Consider the following 16255-nt stretch of genomic DNA (forward strand, 5'->3'; position numbering starts at 1 on the left):
CATGAGATACCAGTATTATGTCTAACATGTCTAAACATCAAATGGAGGTGATATCTTTTGTTCATTTTCTATTGTAATGTTGCAGTGTCATTATCGTGTTACCCATAAATCCTTTATTTACAAAGCATGAAATTGTCGGCATTCACCTCAAAAGCTATCAAAATCTTTGAAAAGATTTATTAGAAGGGATATAGCTACGATACTGTAATGAGGTCATTAAAGATGACATATTTTGACAATTATATTGATTTACCTATAGGGTCTTTGCATCGGAAATAAACACATTTATTCTTAAATCAGTTGTCGGCATGATACGGGTAATGTTCTTCTCATAAATTGTATGATGGTATGATACAAAACCCCTAACAGGAGGGATTGTGCTTGGTATGCATATGATGAAAACATAATCTTTAAAAAGTGTAATTGAGATCTGGATCTGGCATGTCAGTAACTGCTAGTAGTCCTTGGTAATTAATGCAGCATGTTGTTTTTCCTCATTTGATAACTATTCTGTCATTGGAATCAGGCTTCTTTTAAACTGTGTTTTACTGTGCGTATCGATGTTTGTTAATTTTTCTGCATTGGCTAGATGTTTGTGTATAGGGGAGGGTTGAGATCTCACAAATAATGTTTAACCCCGCTGCATTTTTTGTTTCTATCTTCCAATTCAGGAGCCTCTGGCTTTTTAAGTCATGTATGGTTTTTGTTTACTTTTATATTTTAGAGTTAAGTATGCCGTTACTGAAATAGTACACATTTTTGTTTAAGGGCCATGTCTCCGGGTGCAGAAGTCATCTGCTTTTGCACTTTGGTCGTGTTGTTGTCTATTTTCAATTTTATGTAAATTAAGGTGTTAAAGTCACGAATTGGATTTTTTCCATATCAGAAAAAAAAACTAACTTCTATATATCATTTGAGAAACGTTTGAAGTCTAGTGTCAAGTTAACAGTACTTAAACTTTACGTGTCACCGAGTACATCTCTGATAACTGATCAATTTGATTTTCGTTGTTAAAAAAAATGTCCAGCGGTGTGATCTTTCACATAAATATGTGGCATCACACAGATTTTGTCGTAATTCATAAAAAATATATAATAGTTATTATTTTACACTCTTAGTTGTATTTAGTTAATTTAATGAGGAATTTTGAATTTATGATTTGAAATAAATCTTAGAAATATGAACGAGTTGAATGAGTACTGTTTTTTTCTCCTTGTCATCTGCACTCTTGTACATTGAAATCAATATTAGATTTGTCAGCGACAATATATAAGTCGATTTAAGGTATATAAACATACAATTAACGATTTTTATTTTAGTTTTCTGCGAAGTTATTCGAAGGAATTTCAGCTGCATAGGTCAGCATCAAAGATTAACCTGAAACGTTTACACAGTAACATTAATTGTATGTAATGTGCAAAACTAACAAATTTTGAGTATGACCTTGCTACTTTTATATGTCCTTTCAACTTAACGAACTGTAAATAAACGATGAAAAACAGAAAGGCTATACGAAAAAGATCATCTAGCTCAAATGAAATGGAAACAATATAAGTCTTTGATGAGGAAATGAAAATGATAATACTGCGCATGGAATAACCTCTAAGACACTTTACATGATTATGTGCAAAAGTCAGGATACTTTTTATGTAACACATGGTAGTAAATAATACTATATAAAGAAGCTAGATAATGATAAAGCAACATAACCATCGACATGACTCGAGGAGTGTTCACTCTCTTATTGGTTGTCTGTGTGACAGGTAAGTCTACTGGCTTACTGCTATGCATACTCATGTTATATTTTCTTTTTCTTAGACATTTCTCAGTCTGTATTTTTACATGTACTTTTTTTTATAATTCAACTTTTCATAACATAGGTTTAACTACAAAATAGTTTTCCATAGCGTGATATTTTACTAAGCCTTGGAAACCTGCTTTTTTGACAAAAAAAGATAACTCTTTAAAAAGAAACATACAAATGTATTCGTAATTGTTTTATCGCAGGAGAATTTACCAATATATGGGAAATACGTCAGTTGTTCTGTATCTAACTATTTGAGCAGTTTTTGTTTATGAAACAGTAACTTAAACGATAAATCTACGAAAAAGTGCAGATTTATCTAATGATTTAAGAAAACTGATAGGAAAAAATTGCTTTGGTTTGCATTTACATATGAAACACCAGATATGAACCCTAAAGTTGAGAAAATAATCCATTTTTAGTATTCCATAATGTGGACCTGTCATTCAAAACATAAAATTGTAAATTCTATCAAGACGACAAATGAATATGGTTGCAGGGTCTCGTCGTGTCTTCATCTAGTATAATACAAATATTTATTTTTTCATTCTTTGTTCTCTGTTCTGGATGGGAGTGAACACGTTTTCGTCTGTTCATACAATCCGCAATTTGTACTGCCAATTGTATCAGCTGTGTATCATAAATAATAACATTGTCGACATTTCATTACAGCAACTATCACTGAAGGTTATGGCTCTTATCGTCATGGAGGCTATGTTGGACATACCGGTTTATACAAGAACCATCTTACTAGTTATAAGGATCTGTTAACTGGATATGGCAACGATCACGCTGCAGATCATATTTACCACTCCGGTACATATGTTAACCTTAATTTCTATAAAATGTCTGAAAATGTACGGAGAAGTTATCCTTTAACGACCCCCTATTTATACAGCGTTACACATTTGACCATACATGAGATACTAGTAGCTGTATATGGATGTTAATGTCACCGATAAAAATATATAATTTTTGCATATAATATAAAAAAGAAGATGTGGTATGATTGCCAATATGACATAAGTATATTTGAGCCATTAAAAACATTAATCCGTAGATATAAGAATACATTAACGCTCAGATAACGAAATTCCTTCTTTAGCAGAGTCGTTGACAAATATCTTTGATTTGATTAATATCGAATTTAAGGTGATGTTTTGAAAATGTAGAAAATCAAGATTCATCAAACTTTTTCTTAAGAGTTTCACTACAATAGTTCTTCAAACTTTAAGTAAGGCGTGTAATATTTGTTTGCTTTAACCAATATAATTCAGATTAATAAATCAATTAATCAATACTTGCATATTAATATGCTTATTTCATTCGGGATTCAATTAATACTTTCTTTAAATGAAAGACTTTTGTGTTGGACAACACATTTCTATTTAGTTTATTTAATTTTATTATATATATTTCTTTATATTCTTGCAGGACATTTTCATAAAATAGTGGTTGGACGTCTCTATAGGCGCTTTCATCAATTCGGTATCGATTTGATAGGAAATGGCCTCCGATACAAAAACTACTGTAAGTAGATATATAGTATTTAAATAAGGCTACCAGAATATGAATACTGGAATTAACATTATCGTGGATGCAATATTCAATATAACGCTAATTTAAAATTTTGCTTTATGTCGAACTAAATTTAATTTACTATAAAATCATGCCAGGAAGTAATGAAGAATTCTAACTTTATTTTTGGATTACTTCCTATAATTTTTTACCTATTTTTTTTTTACCTATATTTGAAGTCGAACCCTACTGATGAGAAATGCATTTATTTAATTCCCATATGGTTATCCGATTCAAAATGTTATTATTGATTTTTCTATCACACACTAAGAGATGTAGATAAATAAACAAGAGAACAAGGAATCTAATTTATACGCAAAACATAATACACAAACACCCAACAAATAGATATATACGAATAACATGTGAACTAGAAAAGACAAGACTATAAAACTAAAGAAAATAAAGATCTCTATATTTTCACAACAATCTAATTGCAATCAATATTTCCACAGATTTTGCACGTAAATGTGAACCTCTGAAGTTATACAATGCATTCAGTTCATGTTTTAATGAATATGGAAGGATAAGAGATTGTTTCCCAGGTCTTATCAAGGATGGGCTGATTGGAAATCAACACCACTACCAGAGATATGGTCGTAGCTATGGACTCGGGGTTAAATTTGTGAGAAGAGGCATTATTTACCATAAAACCGGTCAGTAACAAAACAATTATTTTAACATTCATGTAATACGTATCGGAGTTTTTATGAATTGAGTGTTTGCAATAAGATGTCGTCCTCATCCTGATATTTCATTTTACAATTTGACAAATTTAATTTATAATCTTGTAATTTCATCATCTGAAAGTGCATCAATAATTATTGTACCTTAAATCTGCCTTTACATTAACCGATTTTTTTTATCCTTGGATTGTTTAATACAAATATTGGTAGCATATCTTGTAATTCTATTTCCATTAATGTTAATGTTTAATTTTCAGTTTACCATTACCATGTAAGATCACTGCAGTTTATATGGACAATGACATCTTGTTATAATTCATTCCATCATGCAAGCATTTGTGTGCCAAAACTACAAAAGCAAGGTTTGATCGGAGCACCCCATCCTTTAACTGGTTATGTAGGACGTTCTACTGGTTACCATGGCTTTAAAATAGTACATGGTCGTTTCAGCTACCATGGACATGGTAATAATATAGATAAAATGTTATGATATAAAATTGTTTAATGTGATAGCATTCGATTGATCCAAATTCAGAAATTGTTATTTCTCCTTTGTCGCCATGTAAGATGTATTTATGAATAAATTCCCTTACCAATCAACCCAACCCTTGTTATATTGACCGCTGTACTTTATAAAACCTGTTTTCGGAACAATTTTATTTTCTTTAAGCCTTGATTAGTTCATTTCTACAGTCCTTATGATCTCTGAATCATTTCTGTTTGTTCTTTTCAAAATATAAAACTATTATTTTATTCAAATGATCACCTACCTATAATTATTGTGTATTTAAAAAAAATCAAATGTGATATCATATACCAAAATAATTTTGCTCATTAACCGTTTAAATAAACCAAATATTGTAAACATTCATAACATTAAGCTATTTATGAATGACTGTTGTAAGTGTTTAACGCCAATTTCAGTAAAAGGGACTTTTAAAAAGGCGACAAAGGTTTATTGATGTAAAACGCATATAATTGTAAAATAATGTTTTTTAATTTTTTTTATGAAATACTTATATTTTATTTGTTTTGTTTCAAAGTAGGCTACCATGGATATGATCAACTTGGATTCAAAATTGTTCATGGAGGATTCTCATATCACGGAAAAGGTAAAATTGTAAAATATTTATCAACAAAATCTCTGTTGAAAAGCGTATTAAGTTGCAACACTTTTAAATCGCTACTCTATTGGCTTCGAAAATAAAGACTAAGTTGGGGGATACTTGGAGGCTTTCAATAATTCATCACATGGAAAATTTCTTTTGCATATGATTTACGATTTGACTGAAATATTAAAAGCTTGTTTCTATGTGTAATTCGTTACTAACATTCATCTCTTCTAAAATCTAAAATTAATTAAGAATGGCATACCATATGTCAATAGTTCATTATCCATGTGAAGTTTGTGTCTTTGTGATAACTATTATGATTAAGGAATCTGTTTTTATTAGATAGAAATAACTATATTTTTTTTAAATTTTCAGCTTACACACTGAAATGTAGTGAGAGCAGATTTTATAAAGTATGGGATGATTGTTACGGACATTACCACAAAGGCAGTTTGTGCTTTGACAGACTATTTAAACAGGGTCTCTTCGGTAAATATATTTTTTACTTCTTTAATTATGCACTTGAAAATAAAATTGATCAGTAAAGTTATTCCAATGCAACAGTTGTGGTTTTAATTTTGCCAAAAGCATTTCAATAACAAAATCATATCAATAAATGAAGATAGTATGGGGTTATACTTAAATGAACAGCAACCCAACGATACAAAAATGTAAAAACACACCAAGAAGTAAGCGTATCGTCTTCAATAATAGAGAGACATATTTACAAAAAATACACGAATGTAAGTATCCAACCATTAAAACTACTCTCAAATGTATTTTTCCTGAAATATGTATAAATTTCAGTTATATAACCAAAGACATATTCGAAGAGGACAACCACAACTAATACATGATCATGTAGATCTGTCCTGGTCAATTTCAGCTGTGTTTTTATAGATATATAAAAAGTCTTAAGAAAAAGGATTATTTGATAGTATATACTTAATACTAATTTATTTGTTAAAGGTTACAATATAGACAGTGACTATGCCCATGGTAATATCGATTACCTTGGTTATTACAACAGTCATCACGGATTTCCATTAGTTCATGGAGGATTCACTTACAGGGATATTGGTAATGACTGATTTTTTAGAATTTGTATATTAACAGTACTACCATGAAATTAAGTGATGGATGTCATATGTTTAACGTGTAAATATAATTATAACATTTGGATGTTCTTTTTGATTTAATAGGCTTATAAAAAGCGTTGATTGTGCTCACTTTTTTAGTGTGAAAAGGTCATTCGTCCAACCCTTTAAAACATAATAGGTTACAGAAAAAGCATTTAACCCTTAAACACAAATACGATCTTGACCCAAATTGTATCTGCATTAAAATATAGTTCAAACTATTTTACACTTAATCGTTGATGGTTGTTCTTTCTATAATAAAATAAAGTTGCTTTGGGGTTAAAATATAAATATATGAGTTTAACAGTAAAAAATTAACGTAAATTCTTCAAAATTAGAAATTATGTAGAATCTGTAAGATATTTAAATATTAGTGTTTCAACTCCCTGACATAACATTATTTTGTGCGACGCATGTGCTCTCTGTTTATTCAACCAATAAATGCATTAAAAGCTGACAGTAACCCCAAAAAGAGTCCATAGTAAAGTTGTCATAAGCAAATAGGGTTCAGGCAAGGCGAAGCTAATAATGTATAAAACTTCTGAAATGTTTTTCTTCTGATGTTTAAGAAATTCGGAGAGATTAGTAATGACAGTTTTCTTCTTTTAGCTTACAAATTGAGCTGCAATACGGACCGTTTCTACAGATCATGGCACGATTGCTACGACTCATACCACAGTGTAGATGTATGTTTTGGACGATTGTACAAAAGCCATCTGTTTGTGTCTCTAGGTAATTTGGTTTGATTTTCGAAATTTCTCTTCAGTTCATTAAGCTTAAAAACAGCATTCATATATGCAATATGAAATGATTACTTCTATATTTGAAATTTTAGTGATTCTAAAAATTGGAGACATGAACGGCAATTAACACAAACATGTAAGACTAAGAAGCATATTTCTGTATTTCATTTGGATTTTTAAAAATCTAAATTGTTTTTTAGATTTATGTTTAATGATTGTTAAAAATTATGTCTTTAATTCATATTTGTCATGTTTGTATATTTCGTAATCAACTTTCAAATAAACTTATTATATTTTTAAGATCATGGAGATGTTCATACTGTTCACACCAATTACCATGGATACAAATATCTTGGATTTAGGGTAAATCATAGAAGATTTACATATCACGGAAAAGGTAAAAATGACATGACCTTTTCCCAACATTTATAAGCAGTTTTATTTTGATAATGTGTAATGATTGAAAATTGAAAAGACAATCATTCATATCGGGAAGTTCCCCTTTCAAATGGAAAAGTCAAAAGCTCAAACACATCAAACGAATAGAAAATTGCTGTCGTATTCCTGACTTGGTACAGTATATTGTTGCAGTTATTATGCAACACGAATTAATAGTTGGTACCATTTGCTCTGAGTATGAAGAGTCTAAAGAAAAAGGAACAACACTAGATATTTTATTTTTACGAATCAACTAATAATAATATATGTTTAACACAAATCACAGCACATCCTTTTTCGCATACGATTCACGTCGTTCTAGTCAGTGGTTAAATCCAATAAAGTGATTAAATACTGTAAGATTGAACTATTCTATAAACGTATTCGACAAATCATGTCTGAAGCAAGGGGTAGTTCTATATTTTTTTTTTGTGTCAAATTCAAACTGATTGTGTGTTACAAATGTTTCTTGTGCTTTTTACCTGTATAATTTATGATTTCGAAAATATAGGTTGTCCTGTCGCTTTACAAAAATGTAACTAAATGGCTTTTCAATCTTCAGCAGAAAAGTTGCATATTTTATTTTTGCAATGACTTCTCTTTTCAGCATACAGACTGAAATGTAGTACAAGACGTTTTTATGGTTTGTGGGACGACTGTTATAACCATTGCCACAGTAGAAGTCTGTGCTTCAACAAAATCTATAAACAACACTTCTTTGGTAAATAAATATCAGTGGAATGACACATTTTATTTTATTGAAATATTTAAAAATAAAAGTAAACTTATTCAATGAATAAATAATAATTTCATTATAATTCCTACTAGCCGTCTTATTTTTGAACTATTATTTCAGCCAAATCGTTCATATAATACGAATGTATAAAATGCATATTGTGAGACCAGTTTTGTATATTATCTTTAATTAATCCTTGAAATTCAGTCACTAATATAGTACAAAGCTTTACATCATTTCCTTTTGAAATATGTTTTCTTTTTAAATCTTTATAGGCTACTACCATGGCGCATCTTCCATTGTGCATGGTGGTGACTACGTTGACGACTTTGGATATTATAAGGCTCATCACGGATTCAGTATTGTAAACGGAGGATTTTCCTACAACGGAGCAGGGAAGTTTCGTTCTTTTATCATATTTCAATGTATTACCAAATCACAAAATTGTTGGATAAATCCATCGCTTTTGAGTAAAAAATGATAGATTGGTTTCATGTTTATAGCGATTCAAGAGAAAACAAATATACCTTTGAGAAATCAATAATTTTTCATATATACAAATTAGTATTTGTTAATACTTTATTAGTTTGTGATTTTCGTATGTTTGAATTTGGAGTATCTCGCTTAATTTCTCGTGTTTCTCGTTTCTCGTTTTTTTTTAATATAGATTAGACCGTTGGTTCTCCCGTTTGAATGGTTTTACACTAGTTATGTTGGGGCCTTTTATAGCTTGTTGCTCGGTGTGATCCAAGGCTCCGTGTTGAAGACCGCACATTGACCTATAATGGTTTACTTTTTTAAATTTTATTTGGATGGAGAGTTGTCTCATTGGCACTCACACCACATCTTCCTATATCTATTGATATATAAATACATTTACCTATACATTGATAGTTATCACATTTCATCATATGCTTTTCAGCTTACAAGCTCAGTTGTAGCACAACACGTTTTTACAAAGCTTGGAGATCATGTTACGGCACTTATCATAGTGTAGATGTATGTTACGGACGATTGTTAAACGACCATCTTTTTGTTGCCCTAGGTAAGTAAAGATGACGGTTTTATCTGTAAATAATATAATTTAGCAAGTGGTAATTCGACGAAGATATTATTGCAATAATTTAATTCCTACATTTTTGAAATCAGTTTAGAATTAAATGCCATGGATGCCATAGTAATTTCAAAAAATAAAGCATATTGCTATTTTTCTTCTTTGAAATTCTTAATTTGGATTTACTTTAGATACATCAAACAACGTTTTTGTTACAATTTTGTTAAAAAGAAATCTCGTAGTTGTATGAAATATAAACAAGATTTGAAAATATATTGTTTATCTTTTTAAAGATACCAAAGATACCAAAGGGACATTAAAACTCTTAAGTTGAAAATAAACAGACAACACCATGGATAACACTTGTAAATGAAATCATTTTGTCCCATTTGCATGCTTCATCTTTATGTACCAGTAAGCTAGTTAGGTATTGTATACACAAAGTAACATACCACTACCATTCAGCTTATTATGGGGTGTATATACAAAGTACTGTAAGGAGTTTTCGGTATTGTATACATTCTGATTTTATCTTATGTGTTGCTATATTGTTGTCATCTATAATATATTATTATGTACAGTTTATATTGGTAGTTTTTTTATATACTTTTTCATAAAATGCCCTGTACCAAGTCAGAAAAACGGCCATTGGTACATTATAGTTCGTTTCTGTGTGTGTTACATTTCGGTGATGTGTTTCTGTTGTGTCGCAGTTCTCTCATATTTGATACGTTTCCCTCAGTTTTAGTTTGTAAACTGGATTTGTTTTTTCTCTATCGATTTATGAGTTTCGAACAGCGATATACTACTGTTGCCTTTATTTATGTCTTTGATTTTGTTTTTTAGCAACTCCTAATACTACTACTATTACTACAGGTAAATATTGTCATCAGTTATTTTTTTACATAAATTCAAATTTAAATATTATTTTAATAATTAAACATTATTTGGATATAACTTCAAAATGAGGAAAAAACCAATACAAAAATAAGCGAGTTTACAATGAATGTGCTAATGGTCTTTATATTGTCAATCAAGTTGTAATCTCACGAAAAAAAGTAAGTTATCAGATGTCACTTTTGAAAGTCAAACTTTACCTCTAAGTAAACTACGTAATAATTCTACTTTCAACAAAGAATCAAATTGTTTATTTTTAAAGTCTGAATGTATCATCGCTCTTGTTTTACAAATATTGTTCAAAATAATGTATTGTCAAAGGTTTTCGATCGCAGTAGAAGTTTTCGTCACTTCCTTCATGGAGTTGTTATAATGTTAAATGCTAATATACTTATGTACAATCATTCTACTACAAAACCATACATTTAGCAAAATAATGAAAATATCAACAAAGTTGATTAACAGTATAAGCTACAAGACGGTTTTAAGTGTGGACCGCAAACTGCTTACCTGTGTGTGTTACATTTTGGTTATGTGTTTCTGTTGTGTCGTAGTTCTCTCATATTTGATACGTTTCCCTCAGTTTTAGTTTGTAAACTGGATTTGTTTTTTCTCTATCGATTTATGAGTTTCGAACAGCGGTATACTACTGTTGCCTTTATTTATGTCTTTGATTTTGTTTTTTAGAACCTCCTACTACTACAGGTAAATATTGTCATCAGTTATTTTTTTACATAAACATGATAAATTCAAACTTAAATATTATTTTAATAATTAAACATTATTTGGATATAACTTCAAAATGAGGAAAAAACCAATACAAAAATAAGCGAGTTTACAATGAATGTGCTAATGGTCTTTATATTGTCAATCAAGTTGTAATCTCACGAAAAAAAGTAAGTTATCAGATGTCACTTTTGAAAGTCAAACTTTACCTCTAAGTAAACTACGTAATAATTCTACTTTCAACAAAGAATCAAATTGTTTATTTTTAAAGTCTGAATGTATCATCGCTCTTGTTTTACAAATATTGTTCAAAATAATGTATTGTCAAAGGTTTTCGATCGCAGTAGAAGTTTTCGTCACTTCCTTCATGGAGTTGTTATAATGTTAAATGCTAATATACTTATGTACAATCATTCTACTACAAAACCATACATTTAGCAAAATAATGAAAATATCAACAAAGTTGATTAACAGTATAAGCTACAAGACGGTTTTAAGTGTGGACCGCAAACTGCTTACCTGTGTGTGTTACATTTTGGTGAAGTGTTTCTGTTGTGTCGTAGTTCTCTCATATTTGATACGTTTCCCTCAGTTTTAGTTTGTAAACTGGATTTGTTTTTTCTCTATCGATTTATGAGTTTCGAACAGCGGTATACTACTGTTGCCTTTATTTATGTCTTTGATTTTGTTTTTTAGAACCTCCTACTACTACAGGTAAATATTGTCATCAGTTATTTTTTTACATAAATTCAAACTTAAATATTATTTTAATAATTAAACATTATTTGGATATAACTTCAAAATGAGGAAAAAACCAATACAAAAATAAGCGAGTTTACAATGAATGTGCTAATGGTCTTTATATTGTCAATCAAGTTGTAATCTCACGAAAAAAAGTAAGTTATCAGATGTCACTTTTGAAAGTCAAACTTTACCTCTAAGTAAACTACGTAATAATTCTACTTTCAACAAAGAATCAAATTGTTTATTTTTAAAGTCTGAATGTATCATCGCTCTTGTTTTACAAATATTGTTCAAAATAATGTATTGTCAAAGGTTTTCGATCGCAGTAGAAGTTTTCGTCACTTCCTTCATGGAGTTGTTATAATGTTAAATGCTAATATACTTATGTACAATCATTCTACTACAAAACCATACATTTAGCAAAATAATGAAAATATCAACAAAGTTGATTAACAGTATAAGCTACAAGACGGTTTTAAGTGTGGACCGCAAACTGCTTACCTGTGTGTGTTACATTTTGGTGAAGTGTTTCTGTTGTGTCGTAGTTCTCTCATATTTGATACGTTTCCCTCAGTTTTAGTTTGTAAACTGGATTTGTTTTTTCTCTATCGATTTATGAGTTTCGAACAGCGGTATACTACTGTTGCCTTTATTTATGTCTTTGATTTTGTTTTTTAGCAACTCCTAATACTACTACTATTACTACAGGTAAATATTGTCATCAGTTATTTTTTTACATAAATTCAAATTTAAATATTATTTTAATAATTAAACATTATTTGGATATAACTTCAAAATGAGGAAAAAACCAATACAAAAATAAGCGAGTTTACAATGAATGTGCTAATGGTCTTTATATTGTCAATCAAGTTGTAATCTCACGAAAAAAAGTAAGTTATCAGATGTCACTTTTGAAAGTCAAACTTTACCTCTAAGTAAACTACGTAATAATTCTACTTTCAACAAAGAATCAAATTGTTTATTTTTAAAGTCTGAATGTATCATCGCTCTTGTTTTACAGATATTGTTCAAAATAATGTATTGTCAAAGGTTTTCGATCGCAGTAGAAGTTTTCGTCACTTCCTTCATGGATTTGTTAAAATGTTAAATGCTAATATGCTTATGTACAATCATTCTACTACAAAACCATACATTTAGCAAAATAATGAAAATATCAACAAAGTTTATTAACAGTATAAGCTACAAGACGGTTTATAGTGTGGACTGCAAACTGCTTACCTGTGTGTGTTACATTTTGGTGATGTGTTTCTGTTGTATCGTAGTTCTCTCATATTTGATACGTTTCCCTCAGTTTTAGTTTGTAAACTGGATTTGTTTTTTCTCTATCGATTTATGAGTTTCCAACAGCGGTATACTACTGTTGCCTTTATTTATGTCTTTGATTTTGTTTTTAGCAACTCCTACTTCTACTACTACTACAGGTAAATATTGTTATCAGTTATTTTTGTACATAAATTCAAACTTAAATATTATTTTAATATTTTTCTATATTCGCAAGAAAACCTATTAACATGTTACACAACGGAATAGTGAAATCTCATTCATTTAAATATTAAAAAGCTATCACTATTAACGTGACATTCAACTTCAAATTCAATATGATTTATATGTTAGAATGGCTAAATAGAATTTACACGTATAAGAAAACACTTTTCATTATAAAAATCCTAATAAATGTACTGCTATTCAATCATCCATTTGACCAGTTAAGTATCCTTTAAAAATGTTTCTTTGAATTTGTTTTTAAGCACCTCATCCAAAAACTTATGTCAACACCAAACCAGTATATGTACACAAACCAGCATATGTACACAAACCAGTACATGTACACAAACCAGCATATGTACACAAACCAGTATATGTACACAAACCAGCATATGTACACAAACCAGTATATGTACACAAACCAGCATATGTACACAAACCAGTATATGTACACAAACCAGTATATGTCAACACCAAACCAGTATATGTACACAAACCAGTATATGTACACAAACCAGTATATGTACACAAACCAGCATATGTACACAAACCAGTATATGTACACAAACCAGTATATGTACACAAACCAGTATATGTACACAAACCAGCATATGTCAACACCAAACCAGTATATGTACACAAACCAGCATATGTACACAAACCAGTACATGTACACAAACCAGTATATGTACACAAACCAGTATATGTACACAAACCAGTATATGTACACAAACCAGTATATGTCAACACCAAACCAGTATATGTACACAAACCAGTATATGTACACAAACCAGTATATGTACACAAACCAGCATATGTACACAAACCAGTATATGTACACAAACCAGTATATGTCAACACCAAACCAGTATATGTACACAAACCAGTATATGTACACAAACCAGTATATGTACACAAACCAGCATATGTACACAAACCAGTATATGTACACAAACCAGTATATGTACACAAACCAGTATATGTACACAAACCAGCATATGTCAACACCAAACCAGTATATGTACACAAACCAGCATATGTACACAAACCAGTACATGTACACAAACCAGTATATGTACACAAACCAGTATATGTACACAAACCAGCATATGTACACAAACCAGTATATGTACACAAACCAGTATATGTACACAAACCAGTATATGTACACAAACCAGTATATGTACACAAACCAGTATATGTACACAAACCAGCATATGTACACAAACCAGTATATGTACACAAACCAGTATATGTACACAAACCAGTATATACACGACCAGTATATCGACGACCAGTTTATCGACGACCAGTATATCGACGACCAGTATATCGACGACCAGTATATCAACGACCAGTATATCGACGACCAGTATATCGACGACCAGTATATATACGACCATGAGATTTGGATTCAGACGTTGGGGTAGAAGATACGGAGGCTAGAAAGTGAAGATATACTAAGCCTATCTACGTTAATCCACGTCGAAATTGAAGAAAATCTGACATAATGGACATTCATACTTTTTTTTAAAAGTTGTCAATAAATGTCTGAACAAACTTTTGAATATTCATTTTTTTTCTTTTACCGAACATGATGATTTTGTGTAGGATGAAATACCCATTATTTGGATATAGCTTCAAAATGAGTAAAAAACCAATACAAAAATAAGCGAGTTTACAATGAATGTGCTAATTGTCTTTATATTGTCAATCAAGTTGTAATCTCACGAAAAAAAGTAAGTTATCAGATGTCACTTTTGAAAGTCAAACTTTACCTCTAAGTAAACTACGTAATAATTCTACTTTCAACAAAGAATCAAATTGTTTATTTTTAAAGTCTGAATGTATCATCGCTCTTGTTTTACAAATATTGTTCAAAATAATTCATTGTCAAAGGTTTTCGATCGCAGTAGAAGTTTGCGTCACTTCCTTCATGGAGTTGTTATAATGTTAAATGCTAATATGCTTATGTACAATCATTCTACTACAAAACCATACATTTAGCAAACTAATGAAAATATCAACAAAGTTGATTAACAGTATAAGCTACAAGACGGTTTTAAGTGTGGACCGCAAACTGCTTACCCTTCAATAGCACTTATGTTCATCCTGGTTTTTTTTTGGTTTTCGTGTAGCGCGATATTTCGCTTTCTATGTTGTGTTTTGATTTGTTTTGTAATTTCGTCGTTTTTATTCGGGACCGTGGTTTCTTTCTTAGTTTGAAGAATAAATGAAGTATAGTAAAAAAGTTTATAAAACACAAATTTGATTGACTTAAAAAATATATGTAAATCTATAGAATCCATATTGAGATGTGACTAGGTGATGATGGCAGTATCCCTATTTTGACAATTTTACCTAATATGTCTGTTTTGTTCAAGCATCGCTATAAATATAATTGAATTTGATGCGACTGTCATACAAATGAGAGGTTTAGCGCTATAAAACCAGGTTCAATCCACCATTTTCTACATATTAAGAAAATGTCTGTACCAAGTCAGGAATTGACATCTGTTATCCATTCGTTTGATTTGTTTGAGCTTTTGATTTTGCCATTTGATTAGGACTTACATCTAGAAACTGACTATGAGGGTCGGTTGAAAACAAAACTTTACGACAAAACAGATGATTTCAGCTTCCCAATTAGGACCATTTTATTTTTAAATCAAGAGTTTCAAATTGTGAAGTTGAAGTCATCATTTCGTTAATTTTACGAACGCCATCACTAGTTGGTCGACCATTATAAAATATTCGTTATAAATACAGATGATATCGGTTATATTCATTATGTCGTAAATACCCTCCCCTTCCCTTTTCACAAAGGGGGACGAAAGATACCAAAGGGACAGTCAAACTCATAAATCTAAAACAAACTGACAACGCCATGGCTAAAAATGAAAAAGACAAACAGAAAAACAATAGTACACATGACACAACATAGAAAACTAAAGAATAAACAACACGAACCTCACCAAAAACTAGGGGTGATCTCAGGTGCTCCGGAAGGGTAAGCAGATCCTGCTCCACATGCGGCATCCGTCGTGTTGCTTATGTGATAACAAATCCGGTAAATAGTCTAATTCGGTAGG

General features: G+C 30.5%; 2 protein-coding genes across 2 annotated transcripts in view; both read left to right on the forward strand.

The window, feature by feature from the left end:
* The first annotated feature begins 1662 nt into the window (after positions 1-1662).
* LOC139515293 (uncharacterized) overlaps positions 1663-16255 on the forward strand; it is a 101163-nt gene continuing 86570 nt past the window's right edge. Inside the window, exons 1-5 of the mRNA XM_071304861.1 lie at positions 1663-1763; positions 2477-2620; positions 3239-3334; positions 3838-4038; positions 4326-4532. Of these exons, the coding sequence (XP_071160962.1) occupies positions 1718-1763; positions 2477-2620; positions 3239-3334; positions 3838-4038; positions 4326-4532 (694 nt within the window). The 5' untranslated portion in view covers positions 1663-1717. The remainder of the gene's footprint in view (positions 1764-2476; positions 2621-3238; positions 3335-3837; positions 4039-4325; positions 4533-16255) is intronic.
* On the forward strand, positions 4956-14723 carry LOC139518163 (uncharacterized). The gene is made up of 15 exons (XM_071309856.1): positions 4956-4968; positions 5115-5180; positions 5556-5669; positions 6150-6260; positions 6929-7051; positions 7364-7459; positions 8108-8221; positions 8512-8628; positions 9156-9281; positions 10137-10166; positions 10875-10892; positions 11610-11627; positions 12336-12365; positions 13073-13099; positions 13427-14723. The coding sequence occupies exons 1-15, from the start codon at positions 4956-4958 to the stop codon at positions 14566-14568; spliced, it is 2145 nt and encodes a 714-aa protein (XP_071165957.1). The 3' UTR covers positions 14569-14723.

The sequence above is a fragment of the Mytilus edulis genome, chromosome 3 (genome assembly GCF_963676685.1).
Source record: "Mytilus edulis chromosome 3, xbMytEdul2.2, whole genome shotgun sequence".
NCBI classification, from domain to species: domain Eukaryota; kingdom Metazoa; phylum Mollusca; class Bivalvia; order Mytilida; family Mytilidae; genus Mytilus; species Mytilus edulis.